The 23,831-nt window shown below is 40.4% G+C and overlaps 1 protein-coding gene across 1 annotated transcript in view; it reads left to right on the top strand.

Moving 5' to 3' along the window:
• Positions 1 to 363: 363 nt before the first annotated feature.
• The window catches only part of EXOC4 (exocyst complex component 4), a 735,341-nt gene continuing 711,873 nt past the window's right edge, over positions 364 to 23,831 (top strand). Inside the window, exons 1-2 of the mRNA XM_035021134.1 lie at positions 364 to 467; positions 22,480 to 22,669. Coding sequence (XP_034877025.1) covers positions 382 to 467; positions 22,480 to 22,669 — 276 coding nt within the window. The 5' untranslated portion in view covers positions 364 to 381. The remainder of the gene's footprint in view (positions 468 to 22,479; positions 22,670 to 23,831) is intronic.

Genomic DNA, 23,831 nt, shown 5'->3' on the forward strand with positions numbered 1-23,831 from the left:
GCATTGTAAGATAAATTTGATTAAAAACATGATAAAAATCTAAAAACAAGGAAACTGGAAAAAAAAAACAAACCCACATCAGATCAGAGTAAATACAAATCAGACAGTCATTAGGAGACTTCACCAAGTTGCTACTGGTTTAGTTTCCTGTGTAGTTTCAGGGAAGCAAACTACAATTCCCAGAGTGCTTAGAGGGCGTGCGGGACCTTGAAACTTGCTGCCTCGGTCCCGCCTCCTTACTTCAGCGATTGGACTGTCCAGTTTCACGTCTCTGAATTTCTCTTCTTCCATTGGCTACTTCCCAGAGAGGTCAATTACAGAGTTTACGTTCGCTTTGGCCCTTCTTGCCCAGCGGTTCTCCCCCCTCCGCCCGGTACCAAGATGGCGGCAGAAGCAGCTGGTGGGAAATACAGAAGCACAGTCAGCAAAAGCAAAGACCCCTCGGGGCTGCTCATCTCTGTGATCAGGTGAGGGAGGCAGGAGGCAGGGTCAGGGGACAGGGGGCAGCGGGCAGCGGCTCGACCTCCGCTTTGGAAGGGAGAAGGGTTAGCTGGGTTCCACCCTGCCGACCCCTCCCCCTTCCTCCTTGCCTCCCCCCCCAGCCCCTCCGAAGGGCCCCCGCAGTTCCCCCTTTTCCTCTGGGGTTGGGCTAGAGGGAGGAGCCCCGCCTCGCTATCTTTTCTTTGGGACCTGAGCTTTCCATTAGGTCCCTGGGCCCTAGAAGCACGCTGTTTGGGGCGTGGTAGAGAAAGCCAGGTGTGTTCATTTATTCGTACAGCGTTTATTTATGGATTGCCTTCCGCCGCGCTCACTTGGGGAAGGCGCCTTGTTTCCTGAATTTCTGGGTGTAAGGCCCTGAAGTCCGGGGACTACTGTCACGAGTTGCAGATTGTGTTCTCACACTTCGCACACCTCCAACCACCTGTGAATGGCCACAGCCTCCATCCAATACAAGAGCCTGTAGTGAGCTTGTAGAAGGGCTGTGGGTTGGAAGGCGTACAGTCGTTCTCGATTTTTGTTCTGCCTTCCTATCCCGGTCTGTTCCTTCAAAACAAAACAAATTTCGAGTTATCTTCTATGCATGTTATTTCCCCGGAATATATATGGTGGGAGTGGGAGTGGTGGACCTTTTAGGGGCTCCTTTTTTTAAAAAATGTGAAATAAAGGTGAGGGAATCCTTTCAGACATCATTAAAGATGATACAGGAAGTGATTACAACAACCTGAATAAAATGTATTATAACACGTTTTTACGTTGTTGACATTTGAATTTCAACTCAGGTATTTTTCATAAAGTAAAACCCCGTCCTCCTGACCCCCCCCCCCATGCTAAACTTGCAGTTGAGTTCTAGGAGGGCTCCTGCAATATCTTGATGATTTGTTTAAAACCCAGCCTCAACAGTAGCTGGTAGGTAGTAGGGGCTTGAAGGTATGAATAGATGGAATTTTAAAGCAATCTACCACTCATGGACTGATAAAGACCCATCTCATGGGTGTTATTTAGGGGCCTCCAGTTTAAAGTCATGAAATCATTATTACTAAGTGGGGTTTTTGTTTTTTTTCCCCTAAAGATCTAAGATGATAATTCTCTGTGTGGAAATGCTTAATAAACTTGGTAGGCCGTGCAAAGGGAACGCTGGTCTAGTGTGGACCCACATTCTTGTCACAATACAAGCAGCATAGATGATACTAAAATTCCAACTAGAATATTGGTAGCGTCCCATCTTAATCCTTTGTGGAGTTATAATACATGAATTTATTTGGATTCTTCTTTGAACTTGTTTATTTTTTCTCTTATAGTCAACATTCACTTAAACTATGTATTTAGTGCCAGTTTGTAGTATGGTGCCTGGGACTTAATACATACTTAATAAGTATTTGTTGAACAAATGAGTGGATGCCCTGAGTTTTGCAAAGACGAATCAGATGTGATGTTACCCCTGAGAGTATAGTTCACTTGAGAGATAAAATATGGAAGTAAAAACTATGACATAAGTCTAAAAACAGAGATGAGTGAAATATGGGAATCCAGAAGGAGTGGTTAAGTGGAGTGGGGGTTAGGGAAGGTATAACACATGTATATAAATGTACCATTTCAGCTGGGCACTTAATGATTCTGTAGGCTTTACCCATTTCTTTTCTGCTGTGTATCAGTTTTCCTAAATGGCTATTACATTCATTCTAAATGCCCTACATTTGAAAAAAGCATAAAAACCAAACTAAAGGGTTTTTGTTTGTTTGTTTTTGTTTTTTTGTTTTTAACTGATGCTGATTCAGAAATACATTGCCTTTGGTTGACTGTTCCTTTGTTCTTCAGGGGAACTCTCCCACTGGATGGTGTGGAATATGATTTTGTGGTCATTCACCCATCTCTTATGCCCATCTATATTACCTTCACGTATCACCATGATTTAGGCCTACACAATTTTTATGCTGAATTTTGTTGTGTATTATTGTTTTCCATTTTTCTTCCTTATTCTTGACCACCTCAGACCACTTGAATAATATTTTCATTACATCTGTTAACTAGCATGGTATAATGGAGTGTCCAGATGTGGCATCCTGGGCATGTTTAGTAAGGATAAGAGTTCATGGTTCCATATGACCTTATTTAAGACTGGATGATGTTGCTTCTCGAGTGTTAATGTTTATTTTTCGATATTTGTTTGAGTCACAGGAAAATTGTTGGGTTGGCGTGAGAGTGTTGCCAGCTCTCTCCCCTTGTTGTTTCCTCTCTGATGTGCTTTTGAACATATGCAATGGTTTAAATTTCATGAACAGTGGCAGTTAATGAGAGGAGGATGGTGGTATTACTTTGGTGTTTGGGTGGGGAGAAGCAGGGGAGAGTACTTCAGAGAATAGAATGGGGAATGTAGTTGCTAAGAGTAGATCTTAAAGGTTCTCATTACAAGAAAAAGAAATTGTAACTAGGTGAGATGGATGCTTGTTAACTAACCTTATTGTAATCATTTTGCAATATACACAATATATTAAACCATGTTGTACACCTTAAAGGACTATGGTGTTATATGTCCATTACACCCACTAAAACTGAGAGAAAAAAAGAATGGGGAATGTGTATTTCTTGTGAGTAAATTGTTCTGTCACTCTGAAGTTGCCTCTTTGTCTCTCTGTTCAGTTTGTATTCTTTGTGTTACCCCTTCTTGCAACATTGTATTCCTGATTCTTAATTCCTCATGTAAAACTTGGATTAACTCCTCTTCTCCTTAACCTCTTTTCAGATTCTCTCTCACAGACCAAAGCTTTCCTGAACCCATTTTAGGCTCATGTTTATAAATTCTGAGCTTCCTTGAAGATATATCTGATACATGCCAGTTCTCTTTTCTGTTTCCTTGGACCTGTCATTTAAGTGACTTGTCAGTGATAATCTTTTGAAAAGTTTGATTAGTTTAGCTTTATTTATCTTCTTATATCACTGAGCTGTTGCTTTCTTTTTTGAATAGTGAATATTAAAAATACTCCTTTGGTTCTTTTGCTCAGATACGTTAAAAAAGTCATTTTGGGGTGCCTGGGTGGCTCAGTTGGTTAAGGTCCGACTCTTGGTTTCGGCTCAGGTTGTGATCTCGTTGTGAGTCTAAGCTCAGTGGGGAATCTGCTTGAGATTCTCTCTCCTCCCGCTGGTGTGCACATGCATGCATGCGTGCTCTCTCCCTCTCTCTCTCAAATAAATAAATAAATAAATCTTTTTTAAAAAGTCATTTCTATACCTTATTATGTGCTAGCATAACACATCATATATATTTAAAGCTATTTCTGTAACTTGAAACAGCATTTATTGTTAGTCATCTTTTAACACCGAGTGAGAAAACAACAGGTGGATAAGGATTCAACCTAAGGACAGAGTCTGTATAACCGTGGGGACTAGCCATATCTCGTCACTCTTTCCAGCTGTGGTACCAAATAGTTAAATAACGACTATTTTGCTAGTGTGATTGTCCATCACTCTCAAGAATTTAAAAATCAAAACAGTTTCAAGAAATGTTGTTGTATAGTAGTGAAAATGTTACATTTGGTTGATGGGTGTTTAAGTACCTGGAGACTCATAAATGAAATTCTTAGCCATTTAAAAAGTATTGAATAAAAATATTTCCGGACAATCAGATGTTTCAAAGGGTGGACTCCTGGGGTATTGCGGAAGAGGTCCTCACGCTGGGAAGTGGGGTTTTGATGAGGAGATGGACAGTGCTTGCGACCAAGTCTGTCGGAGGCCACTGCTAACTGCTTTTGGTTTGAAGTCTCGCCACTGGCCCTTTAAAAGAACTAATTGGGTGGACAGAGTTTCGATCACCTGCTGATGTAAATTTGGACAGTTTTACACATGTGCGTGCACACACACAGCATTTTCCTACTTTTCTATTGATTTTTCCCCTCCCTAACCTTTTGTCTGGTGTGAAATCGGAGCAGGCAGCCTTTCTAAATGAGGAATAAGCAAGATGGCATTTTGGAGATGCTGTTTTATTTTTGTGAGTTCTTGTCAGATTTTTAATTGGGAAATGTGTCTACCACTTACTGTTAGGTGATTTGCTTTCCAATTAAATGTTGACTCTCTTCTCTTTATAAGTTGGCCTTTAATAGACCATTTAATTGGGAAGACAAACTTTGGCTGTGACTTTAGGCGACCTTATTGAAACCTCAGAGTAGAGCTTTTGTAGACAGACTCTGGCTACAGATGTCACGGAGGTTTGAAGGCGGTTGAAGGCTCACGTTTTCATCAACTTTCATGTCTTCACAGAAGTTGGAATTTCAAAAACTTAGAAAATCCTTTATTGTAGACACCTGTTAAATTCCCTTCTTCCTCAGAGAGTGTTTTGGTCAGCCCCATATTTAATTCAAAGCAGGCTTTGTTGAAGCGTTCCAGGCTTTGATCAGGGCTTTGAACAAAGAGCTTTGAGGTCCATGACACAGTTTGTGGCAGAAAGGAACATGGTCACTCTGTTTGGAGGAGAGTCCCGGAAGTTGTGTTAGGCGGTTAGTGTTGTTTCCAGTAACACCTCTTCTCTTCATCTGAGCCTGTCTCATTATGGTTTTTCGGGTTTCCAGTTCTCTCTTTGTACCCTGAGGCATCTTGGCACTGGGAATGCAGTACTGTTTGAAAATGACTGCCAGGCTGTCTGGAGACTAAACACTTTTTCTTCTCGAAGTCCTAGGACATCTGACAACCTATGTGGATAGAAGGGGCAAAATAATTCCCCCTTTCTTCCTGCTAAACATGAAGAATTAGTATCATGGGAATCCATGTTTTAGTTTCTAACCCCATGTGTAATTTTTAACATTGGGATTTCCTGAAGGCTTTGAGGCAGAGAGGTGTGTTGTTGGGTGATAGGTCAGGTTTTTTTCAAGCCACTACTTACAGTGGATAGGTATGGTCACAGTGTTTGGTGGGAGTTGAGGTATAGTTAGTAGAAGCTTACTGGATTGTGTTACTCAGTTGTTTCAGACCACTGTGTCTAGTCCCTCCTTTGTAAAGTGGGATAATAATATGATCTATGGTTTGGGGGGGAAATTAAGATATATAGGAGGGGCTAACACAGTTTGGCATAGAGAACACACATAGGTGTTCATTTCTTCCTTTTCAGGATCTGCTGCTTCTCTGGTTAGAAACTTGATTGTAATGTTCACCAGATAGCACCCAGGATATGATGTTAATTTTCTGTCAGAAATATCCTTTCCAGTTTGGCTTGAATGTTTGATTCCAGTTGTCAGAATGTTCACGTTGTAACCAAGAAACCTCGTGCAGCTGAATTAAGATGGTAATTAATGATAATTTGAGAGTCAGCCACAGAAGCTAGATTTAAATATATGTATGCTTACGTGTGCATGTAAAACATAAAATATAAACAAAGTATAAAACATTTATTAGGTTGAAGACAGAAAGTTTATAAACCAGCAAATTGAAAGGCCTTGGATCTCTTGGCCTACATCACCCTTTTTGCCATTAAAATCACACATATAATTTTTAAAAGTTAGTTATATGTTTAGAAAATTCAAGTATTTCAAGAGGAACAAAATAAAAAATGAAGACTTTTCACCCTGTTCATCTCCTTCCTGACGTGCTTTTGGTTCCTTGAGAGAAATAGAAAACTGTATTAAAGTATGTGTGAATATATAATCTCTAAACCAGATATATATTCTTTAATATTTAATATAACTTACGAATTTATATACATTTAAGGAAGATTCATTAAAATTATATTATATATTCTTTAAACAAATGGGAACATACTATGTATATTTTTGACCCTTTGTTCATTTGATTGTTTTTCTTTATTTTGGAGATCTTTTCTAGCAGCACATACTGATCTATCTCAATCTTTTTAGTGGCTATGTGGCATTCTGTCATGTGGATACACCATAATCTAATTAATTGGTGGTCCTTCTCCCACCCCTTTTATAACAAACACTTAAGTTTTTTTTTTTTTTTTTAAATCTTCTGTTAAAACAAAGTGAGTGTTCATATACATAGGGGAGTAGACCTGTGGTGTAAAATCATGGCAGTGACAGGGGAATAGCTGCATCTGAGTATCTTCACATTTTGTATTTTGACAGTCAAAATGTCCTCCAGAAAGATGGTCATTTTCGCTCCCTCAAGTGGTGTATTCGCTCACCTGTTTTCCCAAGCCCTGGCCAGAAACTGGATGTTTTTGATGATTGTCTTTATTAAGTCAGTTGTGAGTAAGAGGAGAGTATTTGTCTCCCTGTCACTTAGTTGTGTATTATAGCTGGATGTATGTAGATATATGCGTGTTGCAAATCTTTTCTCCCAGTCTGTGGCTTGTCTTATTCTCTTGACAGAGTCTTTCCCAGAGCAGAAGTTTGTCATATTAATGAAGTCCCACTCATCAGTGATTTCTGTCATGGGTCATATCTTTGGCGTTGTAATCTAAAAAGTCTGTGCCATATCCAAGATCACCTAAATTTTCTTCAGTGGTAACTTCTGGGAGTTTCATATTTTGTCTTGTACTTAGGACTGTTATCCAGTTCAAGTTAATTTTTGTGAAGGCTATACGATCTGTGTCTAGATTCATTTCTTTGCAGGTGGATGTTCAGTTGTCCCAGCACCATTTATGGAAAAGATGACCTCTATTCTCCATTGTTGGACATATGTGGGCTCTTCAACAACATTCCATGTGTTTTGTTCTCTTCCTGTGCACACTTGTCATTGCAACTTCCCCATTTTTGTATCACAAAAACTTGTTAAAAAAGTCATAAAAAAGACACAAGTCCAACAAACTCATTTCCCAAATATTACCTATTTTCCTTTTTAAGGTTTTTGTGTGGATCTTGTCTAGGTACATACAGAAGTTTAGTAGTTGTAATTATAACAAACAACATGTTTTTAGCATAACAAAATATTTTCATGTTGCTATATACTCTTTGGAGTTACATAAATATTTTTTAAGTGGGGGAATTAAAAAATATAGAAAATTACAGAGAAGAAAATATAAACTCTCATATTCTCACCCAGAATTAAACACTGTTAATAACTTTGCTTCCAGTTTTTTAAAAAAGTAACTGTACTGTTATAAAAATAATACACATTCATTATAAAGAATTCAAACAATGGAAATGCTTAAAGATGGGATTATTCCAAATTTTATCTTTTGTAAGTTATTGTCATTGATATTAGCTGAACCTAATTCCAGACGTTGCTGTGTCTCTCTTCTGTGTGTGTATGTACGAAATGTTGGATGGATAGATAGAAATTTTTTTATTTCAAACAAAAAAATATTTTTTAAATAAATATAGGAGCTTACTCTATGTGCTAACTTATTTTTAAGTAATCTCTACCCCCCAGTGTAGGGCTCGAACTCACAACCCCAAGATCAAGAGTTGCATGCTCTACTGACTGACCTAGCCAGGCTGTATATGCTAACTTATGTGCTGACTTTATTTGTTTCCCTTTTTGAGGTATACATACGTAAAGTGCATATATATTAAGTATATGGCTTGATCCCACATCAGGATAGAGACCAACACTTACAGCATCCCTGTCCTTTTTTTTCCAGTTCATTTTTCTGTGCAAGGGTATCCTGTTGTTCCAACACCATTCATTAAACAGATTATGCTTGCTTCGCTGAATTTCTTTTGCATATCTGTCAAAAATCAGTTGACCGATGTGCGTCTGTTTCTTGATTCTCTATTTCACTCATCTGTTTACCTTGATCACATTACCACACAGTCTTGATTATTGTTTTTATAAGTCTTGAAGACAGTGTGTGCTCTCCATCTGTACCCTACTTTTTAAAAGTTATTTTGAATGGGGTGCTGGGGTCGCTCAGTTGGTTGAGTGTCTGACTCTTGATTTTGGCTCAGGTCTTGATCTCAGGGTTGTGAGTTCAGGCCCTACATTGGGCTCCATGGAGCCTACTTAAAAAAACAAAAGTTATTTTGGCTGTTCTAGGTCCTTTGCATTCCCACATCAATTTTATTTTATGTTATTTTATTTATTTTCCCGTATCAGTTTTTGAATTTTTCAGTTTCTGTGGTAAAACCTTCTGGGATTTTGGTTGGGATTGCATTGAATGTACAGATTAATATGGGAGAATTGACATCTTAGCCCTATTGAGTCTTTTTATCCCTGAACAGGTGTATCTCTTAATTCAATTCTTTAATTTTTCTTGGCAATTTTAAAAATAGATTTCAGTGTGTAAATCTTACATATTATTGGTCAGATTTATCGAAGTACTTTAATCACTTCAAGTCCCACATCTTACTGAATGCTGATGTTTTTCCCCCAGTCTATTATTACCATGTCTTCAAATTCATTAATCTTTTCTGCAATTCCCAATCTGTTGTTAATCCTATGTAATGTAATTTTTATTAGATTGTGGTTTTGAGCTCTAGTTTGCTTTGGGTCCTTTAAGAAAAAATCTTTAATAGCTCTCCTTGCACCTTCAGTCTTTCCTATAGCTTCTTGGACTATGAAATACAGATATAATAATTTTCATGTTCTTGTTTACTAATTTTGTCTTGTGTCATTTTTGGATTTAGTGTCAGTTGATTAATATCTGTTCCCCCTTTTTTACATGCCTTACATACGTTTTGGATACTAGATATTGTGAATTTTACCTTATTGGATACTGATAGCAGATACTTTGTTTTCTTGTAAATATTCCTGAATTTTGTTCTAGGATTTGTTAAGTTACTTGGAAACTGTGGTCCTTTCAGGCCTTATTTTAAATTTTGCTCATGGGGGCAGAGCCACATTTGGTGTAGGGCCAATTTTGTTTCCCTACTATGGCAAAATCCTTTTGAGTACTCCACCCCAATGCTGTGTGAACCATGAGATTTCCCCCTCTGGCTGTGAGTTCAGGTAATTATGCCCCTAATCCTTACTGGTGGTTCTTTTCGTGGCCTTGAGTAGTTTTCTCTCAGGCACACGCTGATGATAGTGTGCTGAAGCTTGAAGGGAGCCCTTCTCCAGGTCTCCAGAGTGCTCTGTAGTTCTCTTTCCTCTCCTTCACCTGCCCTGCAAACTCTAACTGCCTTAATGTTTAAGGTTTCAAAATCTTTTTTTTTTGGGGGGGGGGGGGTTGTTTTCACGTTCAGATGCTAGGACAAATCTAGTCCCAGTTATTTCATCAAGACCAGAAGCGGAAGTCTGTCAGTGCTTCATATTTTGAAAAATATCTTTAAAGATTCATTTCCATTGGTCAGATTTCATCAGTTGCATATGCGCAGAAGGAAGAATAAGGTAATCAGATGTGCTGTATAAAGGTACAGCATGAGGTATCTCGTCCCTAGTGACCTTTCTGATTTTGCAGAGTATTTAATTAAACAGTTAAACACTTCCACTTCATATAGTATTTTTCTGGGAACTTTTCCTTCAGAACTCCTAGAAGTGCTTTGGAACTATTTTGCATCTGTTTATGTATTTCTTTATTTTTAAAAATATCGTTTTTGTTTGTTTGCCAATGATAGTATTGTTCACTGTAGCCCGAGCTCTCGTAGAGCTGGTAATTGGTTTTCTTTGGGCGGCACAGCATTTAGATTATTTTTGTTGGTGGTGGTTTTGTTTTGCTTTTTTGTTTTTGCTTGCATTTGGAGGTTTCCAGTCTGTGCTTGCATTTTTCAGTTTGCAGTGGTGAGCCCTGCTCCCTCTGGTCTTCTCCTCTGCCGCTACTTACATTTTTAACTGCTTTCAAGCCGTGAAATGAGTTCTGGTCTTTTTAGTAGCCAGTCCTTTATGTGTTGGGAATTTCGCCTTGAAAAACACGGAAACTCACCATTTAACAGGAAAGTTCTTGTGCACCATTTGACATGGGAGGGAAACTTAATATTTTAAGTTACTTACAACCTTTTCTGACCATTTATTTAAAAAAATTTTTATAAAGCCCTTGCAAAAAATAAAGTGGCATATAATTCAAAAAGGGTTTTTCCATTTAAAATTTGGTGCCTATCATTGTGCTAAACATGGGAGACATCATTTTATACTTAAAATACTACTTGAGAGCTTGCTAGAAATGAAGAATCTTAAAAAAGGGTTGGGGGGGCAGACTCAGTCACCACCTGGCTCACCTGAGCAGAATCTGCAGTTTAACAGGATTACCAGGTGATTTGAATGCAAGTTAGAGTTTGAGTAGCCCTTAGGACATAATTTAGTTGGAGAAATAAACCAATTAGCATTAACTTTTTAAAGCTGAGATAATGGCTGTTTTTACAAAATATTCTTAATTTAAGTAACAAAACAAATGAATAAAGAAAAAGACTTAACTATAGAGAACAGGTGGTTGCCAGAGCCCAAGTGGATGGGGGGGATGTGTGAAATAGGTGATGGGGATTAAGAGCACACTTACTGTGATGAGCACTGAGTCATGTATAGAGTGGTTGAATCACTGTATTGGACACCTGAAACCGATATAACACTATAAATTATACTGGCATTAAGACTATTTTCTTTTAAGAGGTACATAGTGAAATGTATGCTGATAAAAATATCATGTCTAGTATTTGCTTCAAAATAACTGGGGGTGTATGTTCAAGTTAGGGTATAGATGAAACAAGATTGGGTAGTGTTGATAATTGTTGAAGCTGGGTTATTTGAGGAGTCTCAGTTTTTGCACGTGTTTGAAAATTGCCGTGAAAATGTACATGTGTGTTTATGGACTGGGGAGAGGGAAGGGGGTGGTAATTACAAGGGTCTATAGATGAATAAATCTAAGAAATACTACATAATCTTCACGTCTTGTCACCCAGCTTCTGCCTTTCCTCCCAGGGCACCTGGCACACGAACATATTAAAGTCTCCTGGATGTCTGCAGTTAAGAAACTTATGCTTCAATTTGTGTGGGATCCAGAATTTCCAAGATAACCTAGTACCATGCAACAGCTACCAATGTCTTCTAAAATGGGATTTCTGAGGCACTTACTGGAAACTCCACATTAGGAAGTAGCCTACACCTTTAAAATGACCAAATGCCATAATGTGTTGTAGTAACTAAAACATTCCCCTGGAGATGAAAAATAAGATCACTCTGGAGAAGGCTTTAAGGAGGATGTGGAGCTTCAGGTGGAAGTGGGAAAAGAGGTAGTCTCAGTTAAGGAAGAGTAGGGGGTAGAGTTTAAATTGTCAATCTGTCAATCCTGGCCTCAGTTTTATGCTGTAGTGAGGCTGATTTTACTTAATTTTAGATAATGGCCTTCTCTGTTGGTTACAAGACTTAGAGCTTTTGGTCCCCAGAAGTATTTTGTATGACTGAGTTAATTGAAATACTGAAAAGCTGCATGTGTTGGGTGTAGTAATTGGCCCTAAGTGCTGTCTGAAGCAAGACACCAGTGAATTTTCAATTGACTTTAAAGCAGAAATTGTTTACTGTCACTTGATATTAAATGAATCTTTGTATTGAATTAAGGGATGTTGTTTTTATGCATCAGAAAAGTTTTTCAGAGGGACTTGTCATCATGAATTGTCATCAGTTGGGACAGGATTATCTTGTATTTTGTGGGATCTAATAAGGCATAATTAAGAAACAAGCAGTCGCAGTGTATAATTGAATATAATAAAATCGGATTAAAAAGTGTAATGTAGATTCGGTTATGCTTTGAGTGAAGCCATGTCTTAGGTGATTATATAGTGATACACATCTCAAACATTTAATGTGTGATTTTTTTTCCATGCAAACTTAGAATTATGAGGGTCTCTTTTTTTTATAATTCATTGGAAGCATTTGTAGATGAATCATCATATACAAAGTGCTCTGCTTAGTAGACTAGGTTTTGACGACCCTTCTCAACTTGTTAGTGTTTATATTCTTGGTGATCTCTTTTCCTTCTCCTTAGTGTGGATTTGCACTCATACCTAGAACTGTCTTTTTTAAATTTTTTTTTTATTTGAGTGAGAATGCGCAGGCAGGTACACATGCACATGAGCAGGACGGGGGTGGGGTGGGGTGGGGCGGGGGCAGACTCCCCGCTGAGCAGGGAGTCAGCACTCTGGGATCATGACCTGAGCCAAAGGTAGACCCATAACTGACTGAGCCACTCAGGTGCCCCTAGACCTGTCTTTAGTTCTGCTTCTGACATGTTCCTGTCAGGCATTTCTTAGGTTGGCTGTTTCACGCTTTAAAGGAAAAGAAAATCTGACTCTCACACTTTGGAAATAAGGGCTAAGTAGATCTAATAGTGTAATCTGAAAGCAGTTTGGTAAAGAAAATGGATTCACGTTTTCAAGAATCATGTATGCTCTAGACTTTTTGTTTCTGTGTTGGCATCAGTAACGAAAAGGAATATTCTAGAGAGCTCAATAAGCTAATAGTTTTGTTTTTTTTTAAAATATTTTATTTATTTATTTGAGAGAGAGAGAGAGCACATGAGCAGAGGGAGAAACAGGCTCCCTGCTGAGCAGGGAGCCCGATGCGGGACTCGATCCCAGGACCCTGAGATCATGACCTGAGCCGAAGGCAGACGCTTAACCAACTGAGCCACCCAGGCGCCCCAATAAGCTAATAGTTTTTTTCCTACTTGGAGTGATGGTCTGAAACTAGTTAACCCTTTTGTATTTGGGCTTAAAAATACTCAATTTTTGCCTTATGATAACGTGTTAGAATATTTTGTAAATAAAGATGACCCCTTGTCTGATGCTCTTTCCATTATGTGACTAAAAAAATTCATTAGAATTGCCCTAAACGAGAGAAGGTGGTACTGGTTGGGAGGTTCAGGTGCCTGATGAGTAAAAATGCAGGGGCTTGGGGACCTCAGGTTTCTGTAAGAGGCCTATTTTGAGTATTTCCCAGAAAGGATATCGCTGAGATTTGATTCCTACTGTAGATTGAGCTTTGTAGAGCTGTTAGTTTCCTGATAAGTGATTTTTGGATATGTGGGACCTTACTTAGTTTTTCTGGGTTGTTTGAAGGGATTTACATTAATTGTTTTGTTAATCTTTATTATTCCTGGAGGAGAGGTCACTGGATACCAACAAGGAATGCCCTTAGTAGGCAGTTAAGCGTATTAACTGTTTTCAGATAGCATGACTTAATGCTAATTGTTCTGCAGGTGTCACCAAAATTCAGGTGTATTACATTAAATATTTCTTACAGCAGGTTAATTAGTTATCTGAGGCTGTATTAGGCAGTTAATTCTTGAGGATTTGCTGAGAATCTGTGTTGCTCTGGCTAAGGGGCGTGACCAATAACATCTGCCTTGAGATTTTAGCCAAGCAAAATAATACTGCCTGTGTTTTATAGGGTGGTGTGTAAGTCTGCTTGAGCTGCCATAACAAAACCACAGGTTGGGTGGCTTAAACAGAAATCTATTTTCTCACCGTTCTGGAGGCTAGAAGTCTAAGATCAAGGTACCAGTCAGGGTTGGTTTCTGGCAAGGCCTCTCTTCTTGGCTTGTAGATGGCCACCTTCTTGCTGTGTCCTCAAATGGCCTTTCCTCTGTGTGTGGAGAGAAAGGGCTCTTTTGTGTCTCTTTCTCTGCTTCTAAGGACAGCAATTGTATCTCGTATGACCTCCTTTAGAGACCCTAATCTCCAAATAGTGACACTGGGGCTTAGTGCTTCAAGATAAATTTGGTGGTGGTAGGAGGGTGTGTCTCAATTTAGTCTAGAACAGGTGGTACTCCGGAGACTCTTATTACTTTGTGAAAATACCCTAAAATCCTTTCAGAGTGACAGTCTGTTATTACCTATAGGTGATCCTGAGGCTCAGGCTAGAGCCCTGGACAGGTCGTTAATTTTTCACAATTGGTTGGCAACCTTTCTACGTGCTTTCCTGGCTTATGATATTTGACAGTCCCCTGCTGACCCTCTAATACCAAATACTTGTATTGTCGATGCTCTTCAAAGAATTGCTGTCTGGTCAGCTTGAACTATCAAAGGGCTTGCTGAGAAGAGGGAATTAATGAAACATGATTTGATCCATTTCATTCTATACTTTCCCCAAATTCCATTCTTAGATTAAAATGGGTCATTGGAAAGCTTCATGCTTGGACTATGTTCAGAGTCACAGTCTCTTGGTCTGAGTTGTGTTTTAGTGTTCTGTTCCGGAAGGAACTTAAATGACCATGTAAAATTTATTGTTTTTAGAAGGTGGTTGAGGACCTTGTTCACTATATTGTATATTGTCTTCCTTATTTTTTTAAGTGAAAGATTTCTTTTAGAATTTAGGAGTAGCTTAAAGTTTGTTTCCTCAACAGAGGAATTGGAATCCATCTTTTTTTTTTTTTAAAGATTTTATTTATTTATTTGAGAGAGAGAGTCAGAGAGAGAGAGAGAGCACAAGAGGGAGGAGCAGGAGAGGGAGAAGCAGACTCCCCGCCGAGCAGGGAGCCCGATGCGGGACTCAATCCAGGGAGTCCAGGATCATGACCTGAGCCGAAGGCAGTCGCTTAACCAACTGAGCCACCCAGGCGCCCCAAGGAATCCATCTTTTTGATAATGAGAATGATTTAACTGGCTACATTTCCCTTTTTGCATGGCTAGGAACCTCACAGTTAGATTGAGGGCTCATTTCCTATCAACTGTTTGCCCACATGCCCTGCATACCTGTGTTCTACATTTGTATGGCATCATTTTGTCCTGTATCTCCTTAACTAGTTTCACTTTCTCATTTGTATTACCTTCATTTTTGTACAAATGGTCTCCGATCTTTTTTAGAAAGAGGTTGGATAGATATAAAATGGAACTTGAAATATTGTTGAATATTTGCCATTCAGTATTCATTATTAAATACTGGTTGAAAGCTGTCATTCTTTTTTTTTTTTTTTTAAAGTTTTTATTTATTTTTCTTTTATTTCTCTCTACCGAGCGTGGGGTTCGAACTCACTACTCCAGATCAAGAGTTGCATGCTCTTCCTACGGAGCCAGCCAGGTGCCCTGAAAGCTCTTATTCTTTTTGCCTGGGTGTTAACCCCCAGGTGGCATCAAAGAACATTTACAGTAAAAGTCCACAAAGCTGTACCTGATCTGGCTTCCAGCTTCTTACCTGATCCCCTCTCTTCACTGTCCCCTCTCTTGCTTCTCTGAAGCCACATTGACTTCCTTGCCATTCCTTGTACTTTGAACAAGCCAAACATACCCTGCTTCAGGGCCTGTGCATCTTCTGTTCTTTCTGGAATCTGCTTCCCAGATAGTGCCGCCTCTCTCCCCTTCATTTTCTAGAAAGCTCTGTTCAAATGCCATCTTTATCTGAGCGGTTTTCTCTGGTCTCCTTTTGTTGTATACTCCCCCTCGTCCTCCCTGATTTCTGTTTTTTTCCATTACTGTTTCTTCCTGGCCTGCATGTATTGTATGTTTCTCTTGTATTTCCTGCTTCCCCCACTGGGATGTAAGCTTCTTGAGGGGAGGGATTGCTTTAATCCTGGCTGTATCTCTAGCTGCTTAGAACCTGCCTGCCAAGTACTAGGTGTCTAATAACTATTTGTTGAATGACTAAATGAACTCAGTAGGGTTGCTTATTGGTTATTTGTCCTTTCCTAGGTATTTTGGAACAGGCATTGCTTTGTGTGAGATAATTTAGTAGCATTTGTTTCTTAAGGCAAAGGACTGCCCTCCGTGACCTCTTCGGAGCCTGCATCTTGCTGCTGCTCATTATCTAGCTTTTCCTGAGCACTTTCAATGTGCCAGGCACCGTTAAGAATATAACGAGAAGGCCTGACCTCAATTCGTGAGTAAAGACCTTCAGGAACTTTCAAATGGGGGTAGGCTTTGGGCTAACAATATTGTGATTCACAGATGGTTCCTAATAATGTGTCAGCCCACACATCGATGGCACTTTGTATTTTACCAGGCACATTCACATACGTTGCCAGTCGCAACCACCTGGTGAGGCAGGTACTCTTACTATCTTGTCTGATTGGCCAGGAAAGAAACAGACGCAGAAGCTAAGTGACTTGCCCAAGGTTAAAGAGCTGAAAGTGGCAAACACCTCATGGTTGACACATATGATGAGAGGAGTCAGAAACGTATTCCAAATTGGCAGTGTTTTAGACTCGTGTTCTTTTTGCGTCCTCTCATTTGGTCTTTGAAGGTTATGGTTTCTCTTGAGGGATGGGTTACCTTTGGGGTGGCTAACCTTATTTTCATAGCTGTGGTTTTTTTTTTTTATTTGATCTTACTTTTGTCTTTTTAAAGAGTAATATTGACTTCTGTGTGCTTTCCCCCTGTCTGGACTCCATTGCTCTATTCAGTCCAAAGTGAAGGCAGAATTGCTCCATAGAAGGAGTAAGTGATGGTGACTAGTTATTTTCCTTTCAAAACACTTGACCGGCTAGACTGAAATACAGAAGCTGGTATAAAAAAGGGAAAGTGGTAAGTTCAGTTTCAGATCTGCATTTACTTACCTCGGGTTTAATGCTTGTGAGTAAGGCTCGCTTGGAGCTGCTGGCTATGAATTCACTAGAACCATATAGCATGCGTGCCTACTAGGTGCTGTTAACAGTAGCCTAACATGTGCACCATGGTCCTTTTAGCCCATTAGGTAAATAAATTCCTTCCTGGGGATTAATTCGTCATGGTTAAAGATGTAATTCATCATGCAAAATGCCAGACCTGCCTTAGTGAAAAATTTTTGGTGATCCAGAAATGTCTCTGTGTCTGGCTTAACTAGAATTTAGTGCATATTTTTATGTTCCTCCGTGAACTTGGCAATAGTTTTTAAATCTTAATGGTTTCGAGATAGGAATGGAGAAAAAAATCTAAACGATTCAGTAACATGAATGCATTTTGGGGTGGCAACTTCAGATCGTTTCTCCTGTGCTCGAGGCTTTCAGTTCATGCTTCTTGTCCAGACTCAAGACTCTTAGAGCACTTAGCAGCTTTTTTAGTACTGTCTACATCTCTACCCATCCACTCTTCTCATCACATGTGAGCTGTAGCTTGATCAGGAGCTGAAGGCACAAGAAGTAGGAGTTCATAACATGCATAGTGGAAAAGGCATGGGCTTTGAAGTCAGGTATACGTAGCTTCAAGTCCAGGTCCCATGTGTGCTGTGTGTGGGTGAAAGTTAACTTACCTCTCTATTCCTCTGACTCCATCTCAGCAGACTTTCTGAGGATTATCTGAGATTATGTGTGCAAAAGAACCACTGCATTCCCTGGCATATAATGGACACTAACTAGTATCTTGTGCTTCACTTTCATTCTCCCTTTCTCAAATGTAGGACCCAAGGATGCATGTACATTTCTGTATTTAGTTTGAAAATTTCCCAATAGATGAGTGAGAGCTGGCTTGTCAGCACTTACTGTCCGGGGGATCTTGGATAATTTTTGGAGTTGGTATTTACAAAAATGCGATGTAGTTTTAGACCTGATTATTAAAAATATAGTGCCTGTACTATAGGATATAAAAATCTCTTCCTGTTTGGACTGGTCAGACCATATGAGGAGTGTGTTGTGTTCATTTCTAGTACTACACAGGTTAGGTAAGCTTTTAAGGGCCACACTGCTCATGTTTGAGGCCTGGCTCTGCTACTTAAAAGTTCTGTGCCTCTAATACACAACTCTGTTTCCTATCTGTAATAAGGGAGGTAATAAAGGTACCTACCTCCTAGGGTTGTTGTCAGGAATAAATGAATTATTAGGCATAAACCACTTAGATTAACGTCGGGCAAACAGTAAGTTCTATGTGAGTGTTAGCTGTTTTGGAAGGGACTTCAGAGGAAATCCACAAGGATGGTGGGCCGTGTGGGAGCCATGTTGTGGGAGAAACAGTTGAAGCAGTTAGAGATGTTTAACCTGAGAAAGAAGTACTGAAAGCCCTTTACCATTTAAAGAGAAATTGTATGGAAGAAGGGATGGACTCATGTAACCGAAAAAGGGTGCAACTTGGATCAATGGGTAGAAATTATAAAGAGCCTGATTTTATTTTAATGAAAGGCTTTGTAACAAGGAGAGCTGTTCAGAATTGCAGTGAATGGCTTTTCGAACTAATGAGCTTTCCATCTCACAGAGGCTTATTAGAAGGCTGGGGAGAGGTTCCTGACCTGGCTGGCGAGGTGAGCTAGATGACAGGTGTTCTTTTATACCTGGCTCTCAGTTCAGGTCAAGTGACTGGCTTAAAGTAAGATAATTCCACATTGAAATTTGCTGTGGGTAGCAGGCATGGATACTTTCTCCCTAGACTTCTAGTCTGCTTTTATGGTGTATTGTTCATTTGTGGTGCCAGTATTTATTGTGGGAGACATTTAGTTTCTGGTCTCATTTTGCAGAAAAGAAAACAGAGGTCAGGGATACTGTCTGCTATTGCTTGACACCATGGAATCCCTGAAGGAACCCGGGGAATTATGGTTCATTATTGTTGGGAGGGCCATTCTCCTTGGGAGTGCTGTTTCTGAAGTTCTTCTGAGCAAAGCACCGAGTGCCCTTTGTTTTAGGCGGTCTTGTCAAGGATATGTATTTGGATGTTTGGAAGATAGAGATGATTTCTCCCTGTAGAAGAATGGGCAGGCATGTGTCCTGTCCAGTATAAAAGATGGAGTTTTCCATGTTCGGGTTCCTCTTTAGTCACTCATAGCGTGTACAGGCATAAAGTTGGGTCAAGTTGCCTAACCCTCATGGGACTTGGGGCCAAGGTGGGGGGCTACTGCAGATATGCCGGTGCCCTTGCTTCGTGCTGTGCTGTGAGTAACAAAGTCCTTTGTTTCTGACCCACAAGTTTTGTGTCTTCTAGCAGCATCCACGAAACTCTGGCAGGCTAACTTGTTAGCTCGTGAGTAGGATACAAATCTCAGACTCTTAATTCTTGACGTTGAGGAGTAAGTTGAGTCAGAGAGGTTAAATCTCATGCCCAATGCCAATGATCTAGCGTTTGGGGGTGTGATAGAATTTGAATCTGTATCTCCAAAGGACGTCCTTTGCATGACGTTGTGGAACGCTGCTGTTGCCCTTGCGGCTCTGACTGCTAGAGCAGTCTGCACCAACCACCGCCATTCGTTGAGTGCTGATGATCTCCCAGGCATTGCTGGATCTCCTTTAATTCTCACCCACGGCCCTATAAGGAAGGTATCCGTATTCTCTACATTTTGTAGATGAGCAAAATGAGATGGGGGCGCCTGGGTGGCTCAGTCGGTTAAGCGTCTGCCTTCGGCCCAGGTCATTATCTCAGGGTCCTGGGATCAAGTCCTGCATTGGGCTCCCTGCCCAGCAGGGAGTCTGCTTTTCTCTCTCTCTGCTCATGCTCTCTCTGTCTCTCTCAAATAAATAAATAAATGAGTAAATAAAATCTTTTTAAAAAATGTGATGCCATGACCAAGGTCATATCGGTACTAAGTGGTGGAGTCAGGATTCAAAGCGCAGAGGGAGGATGCTAACAGGATCACTCCTAAGGGCTGTCAGGAGGATTCAGCATACACCCTACAGCACTGCTGGTTTCTGGCAGCTGTGGTAAGGCTCTCTAAATATGTGTGGCTATTTTTGTTATTAGTAACCTTGTTGCCTGCCTTGTCTCTAATTAAAAAAAAACCCAAAACGGATGGTTTTGTTTTCTATTTCCAACTAAAAGCAAACTCGTTCAGTGCAGTTTACATGAAGAGGATGAAATTAAAGGGGCACAAACCTGGCATGGGCTCTTTCCTTATACAAATATTTTCTCTAAAAATGAAAATAGGAGCTAAAACTCCCTATAGGCCCAATTTACGCTCTAATCTTCATTTTAGTAACCCTTTCTATTTCATAAATAACTCCTAATGCGGCAGTAATGTGTTACAGTGACAGCTGATGCCCGAGAAGCTGTCCTCTCTGGGCCTGACATTTTCTTTAATGGTAATTCTCCTAGTTAATGTAAACAACGTGAAATGTTTGGCATGTTTCCTTCCACAAATGGCGGTGGAGAGGAAATCCAAGCATTGTAAAGACGGCAGACTGATCCGGTGTAGCTTTGACAAATCCGTGGCTGTTTGCTGTTAGAAGGGGAAATCGGAGGTAAATACCTGGGAACTCTTCCCTTTGGGACAGTTGATAAATTGGAGGCATTTTCTGATTGTGCTTTACTTTAGATTAACAGCCTTGAAGGCTTCAGATTTAAAGAGCAAAGTTATGTATCATAGAAACAATAGGAAGGCATGCTTAGCTCCCTGTACCCAAATACTGCAAGTGATCATTGGTAGCTCCATCTTTGAAACCATATTCCTCCTAGGTTCTCCACTCTGATTTATTTTATTAGCCACATACTTGTGCAGTATTTTCTGTCGGAAAGTAATCTTGGAGGTAGTTCGTCTGATGTCAGATCACCAGTTGACAGAGGAGGACACAGGATCTGGCACGATAAAGGCCTTCCTTCAAGTCTTGGGGTTCCTAGTGTGTTGCCTTCCTGAGTGTACCCCACAACTCTTAGATGCTGTGCACTTTCCTTCATTATATTTCTTGTCCTGTCCCCCCACCCCCCCACCATTTCCTGCTAGAACTGATCTCTTGGCATCCCTAACACATTTATGAAATTCTTTTTAGAGATTAGATTGATGTCAAAGACTGACCTGCTGAATCTCCCCCTAAATTGAGAAGGAAGTTTTATATATCATGTAGCTCATGAATTAAGATCTCTTGCTCTAAATGACAGTTGGGGAAAAAACTGTTATACAGTATTTTGCTTGTGAATATCTGGAAGTAGATATGTGATTGATTCACTGATAGACCATTTCTGAAAGCAGTTCTAATGATGGACTTATAATTAATTGCATCCATCATCGAAAGCCTAAACTACCCCCTCCCTAAATTAAAGATAAATGAAATAAGCTATGCTGAATGTATATAAGCTGACAAATCTGAGGGAATTTAATGAAACTCTAAATTACTGCAGCCAACAGATAAGAGAAAAAGGTTTCTTTGTTACCGGTTAGAACACTAAAAAAAAAAAAAAAATCCAAAAAAGATAATAAAAGAAACAAAGATCTGTGGCCCATGTATCAAACTAAGTTATTGAAACTTTTTTTTTTTTTTTTTTTAAGATTTTATTTATTTGACAGAGAGACAGCAAGAGCGGGAACACAGCAGGGGGAGTGGGAGAGGGAGAAGCAGGCTTCCCGCCAAGCAGGGAGCCCGATGTGGGGCTCGATCCCAGGACCCAGGATCATGACCTGAGCCAAAGGCAGACGCTTAACGACTGAGCCACCCAGGTGCCCCTTGAAAGACTTCTAATAAGTGTATCTGTCTCATTCCCTGGTTATTGTTGACTCATATCAATCTTGTTAGTGCTCTTGGATGAATAGTAAAAGTAGGGATTGTCTTGCAGTAAAGCTTATATTATTGCTGTTGTGACATTTTAGAATTGATGTGACCTTATTTCCAGGCCGCTGGGGGCTCTGTACCAAATTTAGTTCATTTAAATGAGCTATTTGGAATGCAGTTCCTTATGTATAAGTAATTTTATCAGTTAGTACACTTTTAGCTTTATATAAAAGACCAACTGAGGGTGACTTAAACAGTGGGTATTTGTGATCACCCCTAATGAGAAGTCCTGAGGGAAAGCAGCAGGGTTGGCCTCTTGGGGGGCCCAATGATTTCAGTGCAGTAGCTTGGCATTTCTCTTGGCTTTCCCTTCCAGGATTGTAAGGTGGGTGAAATATTTGAGTATCTTAGCTTTGTTTAACAATACCCAGTGTCCGGGGGTTGTGGAGGGAACAAAAACCCAATATCCAGCTTCCTGTTAATCTTGCAAGAAGACTACTCCTAGAAGTCTTTAGGTCTCATTGGTCAGACTTATCACTGATAAGGTGAATGGAATTCCTGGGATTCACTCAAGCAAGTCAGGACCTGCCCAGACTCTCACACAGTTCACGCTGCCTGCTATCTAAGATTCGTGTGCCAAGGAAAGAGCGGAGGGAAAGGCTCCTTGGATAGGCAACCGACACAAATCCACTTGCATGGGCTCTTGCAGTTCACTAGGAAGGTGGCTTCAGTATTTTCTGTTAGTCACTTGTTTCATTTCCTCCCTACTTAGTGAGGTGAATGTGCTCGTGTATTAACTCCTCTTTTACTTTTTTGCTTTTAAATTTGATTAAGCTTCATACAGTCTCTGTCTTCACCAGGACCCTGTCTACCAGTGATGATGTGGAAGACCGGGAGAATGAGAAGGGGCGCCTCGAAGAAGCCTATGAGAAGTGCGACCATGACCTGGATGAGTTGATTGTGCAGCACTACACGGAATTGACGACAGCCATTCGCACGTACCAGAGCATCACAGAGCGCATTACCAACTCCCGAAATAAAATAAAGCAGGTGGGCCTCCCTTTCCTCTTGTGGTTGTGGTTGCCGTTAGGCCAAGGGTTTGTAGCGTGTAGAGGTGCCATGATAGTGGCGACTGGCCTTAGGAGGGACTCATAATGACACTTTCCGGGGATTTTGCAGTGTCTGGAAAGCCTGGCTGAACAGGATCACGGAGGGCATCGTAGGCTTGCCTCCTCCCTGTGTCTTATCCTTGGCTTCTGCTGCTACTTCTCGTAGCGGTGTGAAAGGATGTGGGGGTGGTGGCCCCAATGTGAGGACATTGGAAAGGGGAGCTGTTCTAAGACTCCAGGGCCTCTTACTATTAGAGGCTCCCATTTCCGTGTATCCAGTGTATTTCATATGCTCCTGTCACACATTGTGCACGTGTGTGTGTCTCTGTGTGTGTGTATTGCTGTAACAGTTGAAACATTTTTTGAAATTTCAGCTGTGAGTATGTCCCCTCGTTGAAGTTGGCTGTGGCTTCTCTGTAGTGATTAGACATTCTAGGTATGATCTTGACAAGGAAATCCAACTTACAAATTACTGAAACATCTATTTATGAATACTGAAATTCTTGAATGCCCTTCCTTAGTTGTGACAAGCATGCAGTAACTTCTGTTTTGTTATTTTCCTATATTTTGCAGCGATTTCTTGTTCATTCTTTGTTTCCTCCTCTCTTTCTGCTTCTTGCCCGCTTTCTCTTCCTGCCCACCTCCTTTTGTAGTGGATCCTTGAAAAGTTCTTGGTTCCTGGCTACCATGTTTTTACTGCCTAAAGGACAAAGTAGGTTCATAAGGGGTATTTTTGTATTTGGTGAAGGGATGAACTGACCGTTGGAGGCCGTCGCATCATAGTCCTGGGGTCTCTGGCTGTGTGTTTGGAAGATCAGTCCTTTAATTCCTTTTCGTACCACTCTGCTAACAGTAATTGCTACCACTTAGCACTGCTTCTTTGCCAGGCACGACCGTTCCTCACTCAACAGATTTAGGATTTGGTTGCTAGTGTCCCTAACTCTAAGCTCCTCGCTGCGGGTTTTCAGACCTATTTTAGGCAGTAACCGCCCTTCTGAAAATGAGCTATCTTCCTGACGTCCTAGTTGCCTCTTGTGTGGGGTTGGGGTGAGAGATGCAGAGCCTCATGCTTGGTCCCCTCCTTGAAACTCTGCAGCTGCTCC

The sequence above is a fragment of the Mirounga leonina genome, unplaced genomic scaffold (assembly GCF_011800145.1).
Source record: "Mirounga leonina isolate KUSES-001 unplaced genomic scaffold, KU_Mleo_1.0 Mir_174, whole genome shotgun sequence".
Lineage (NCBI taxonomy): Eukaryota > Metazoa > Chordata > Mammalia > Carnivora > Phocidae > Mirounga > Mirounga leonina.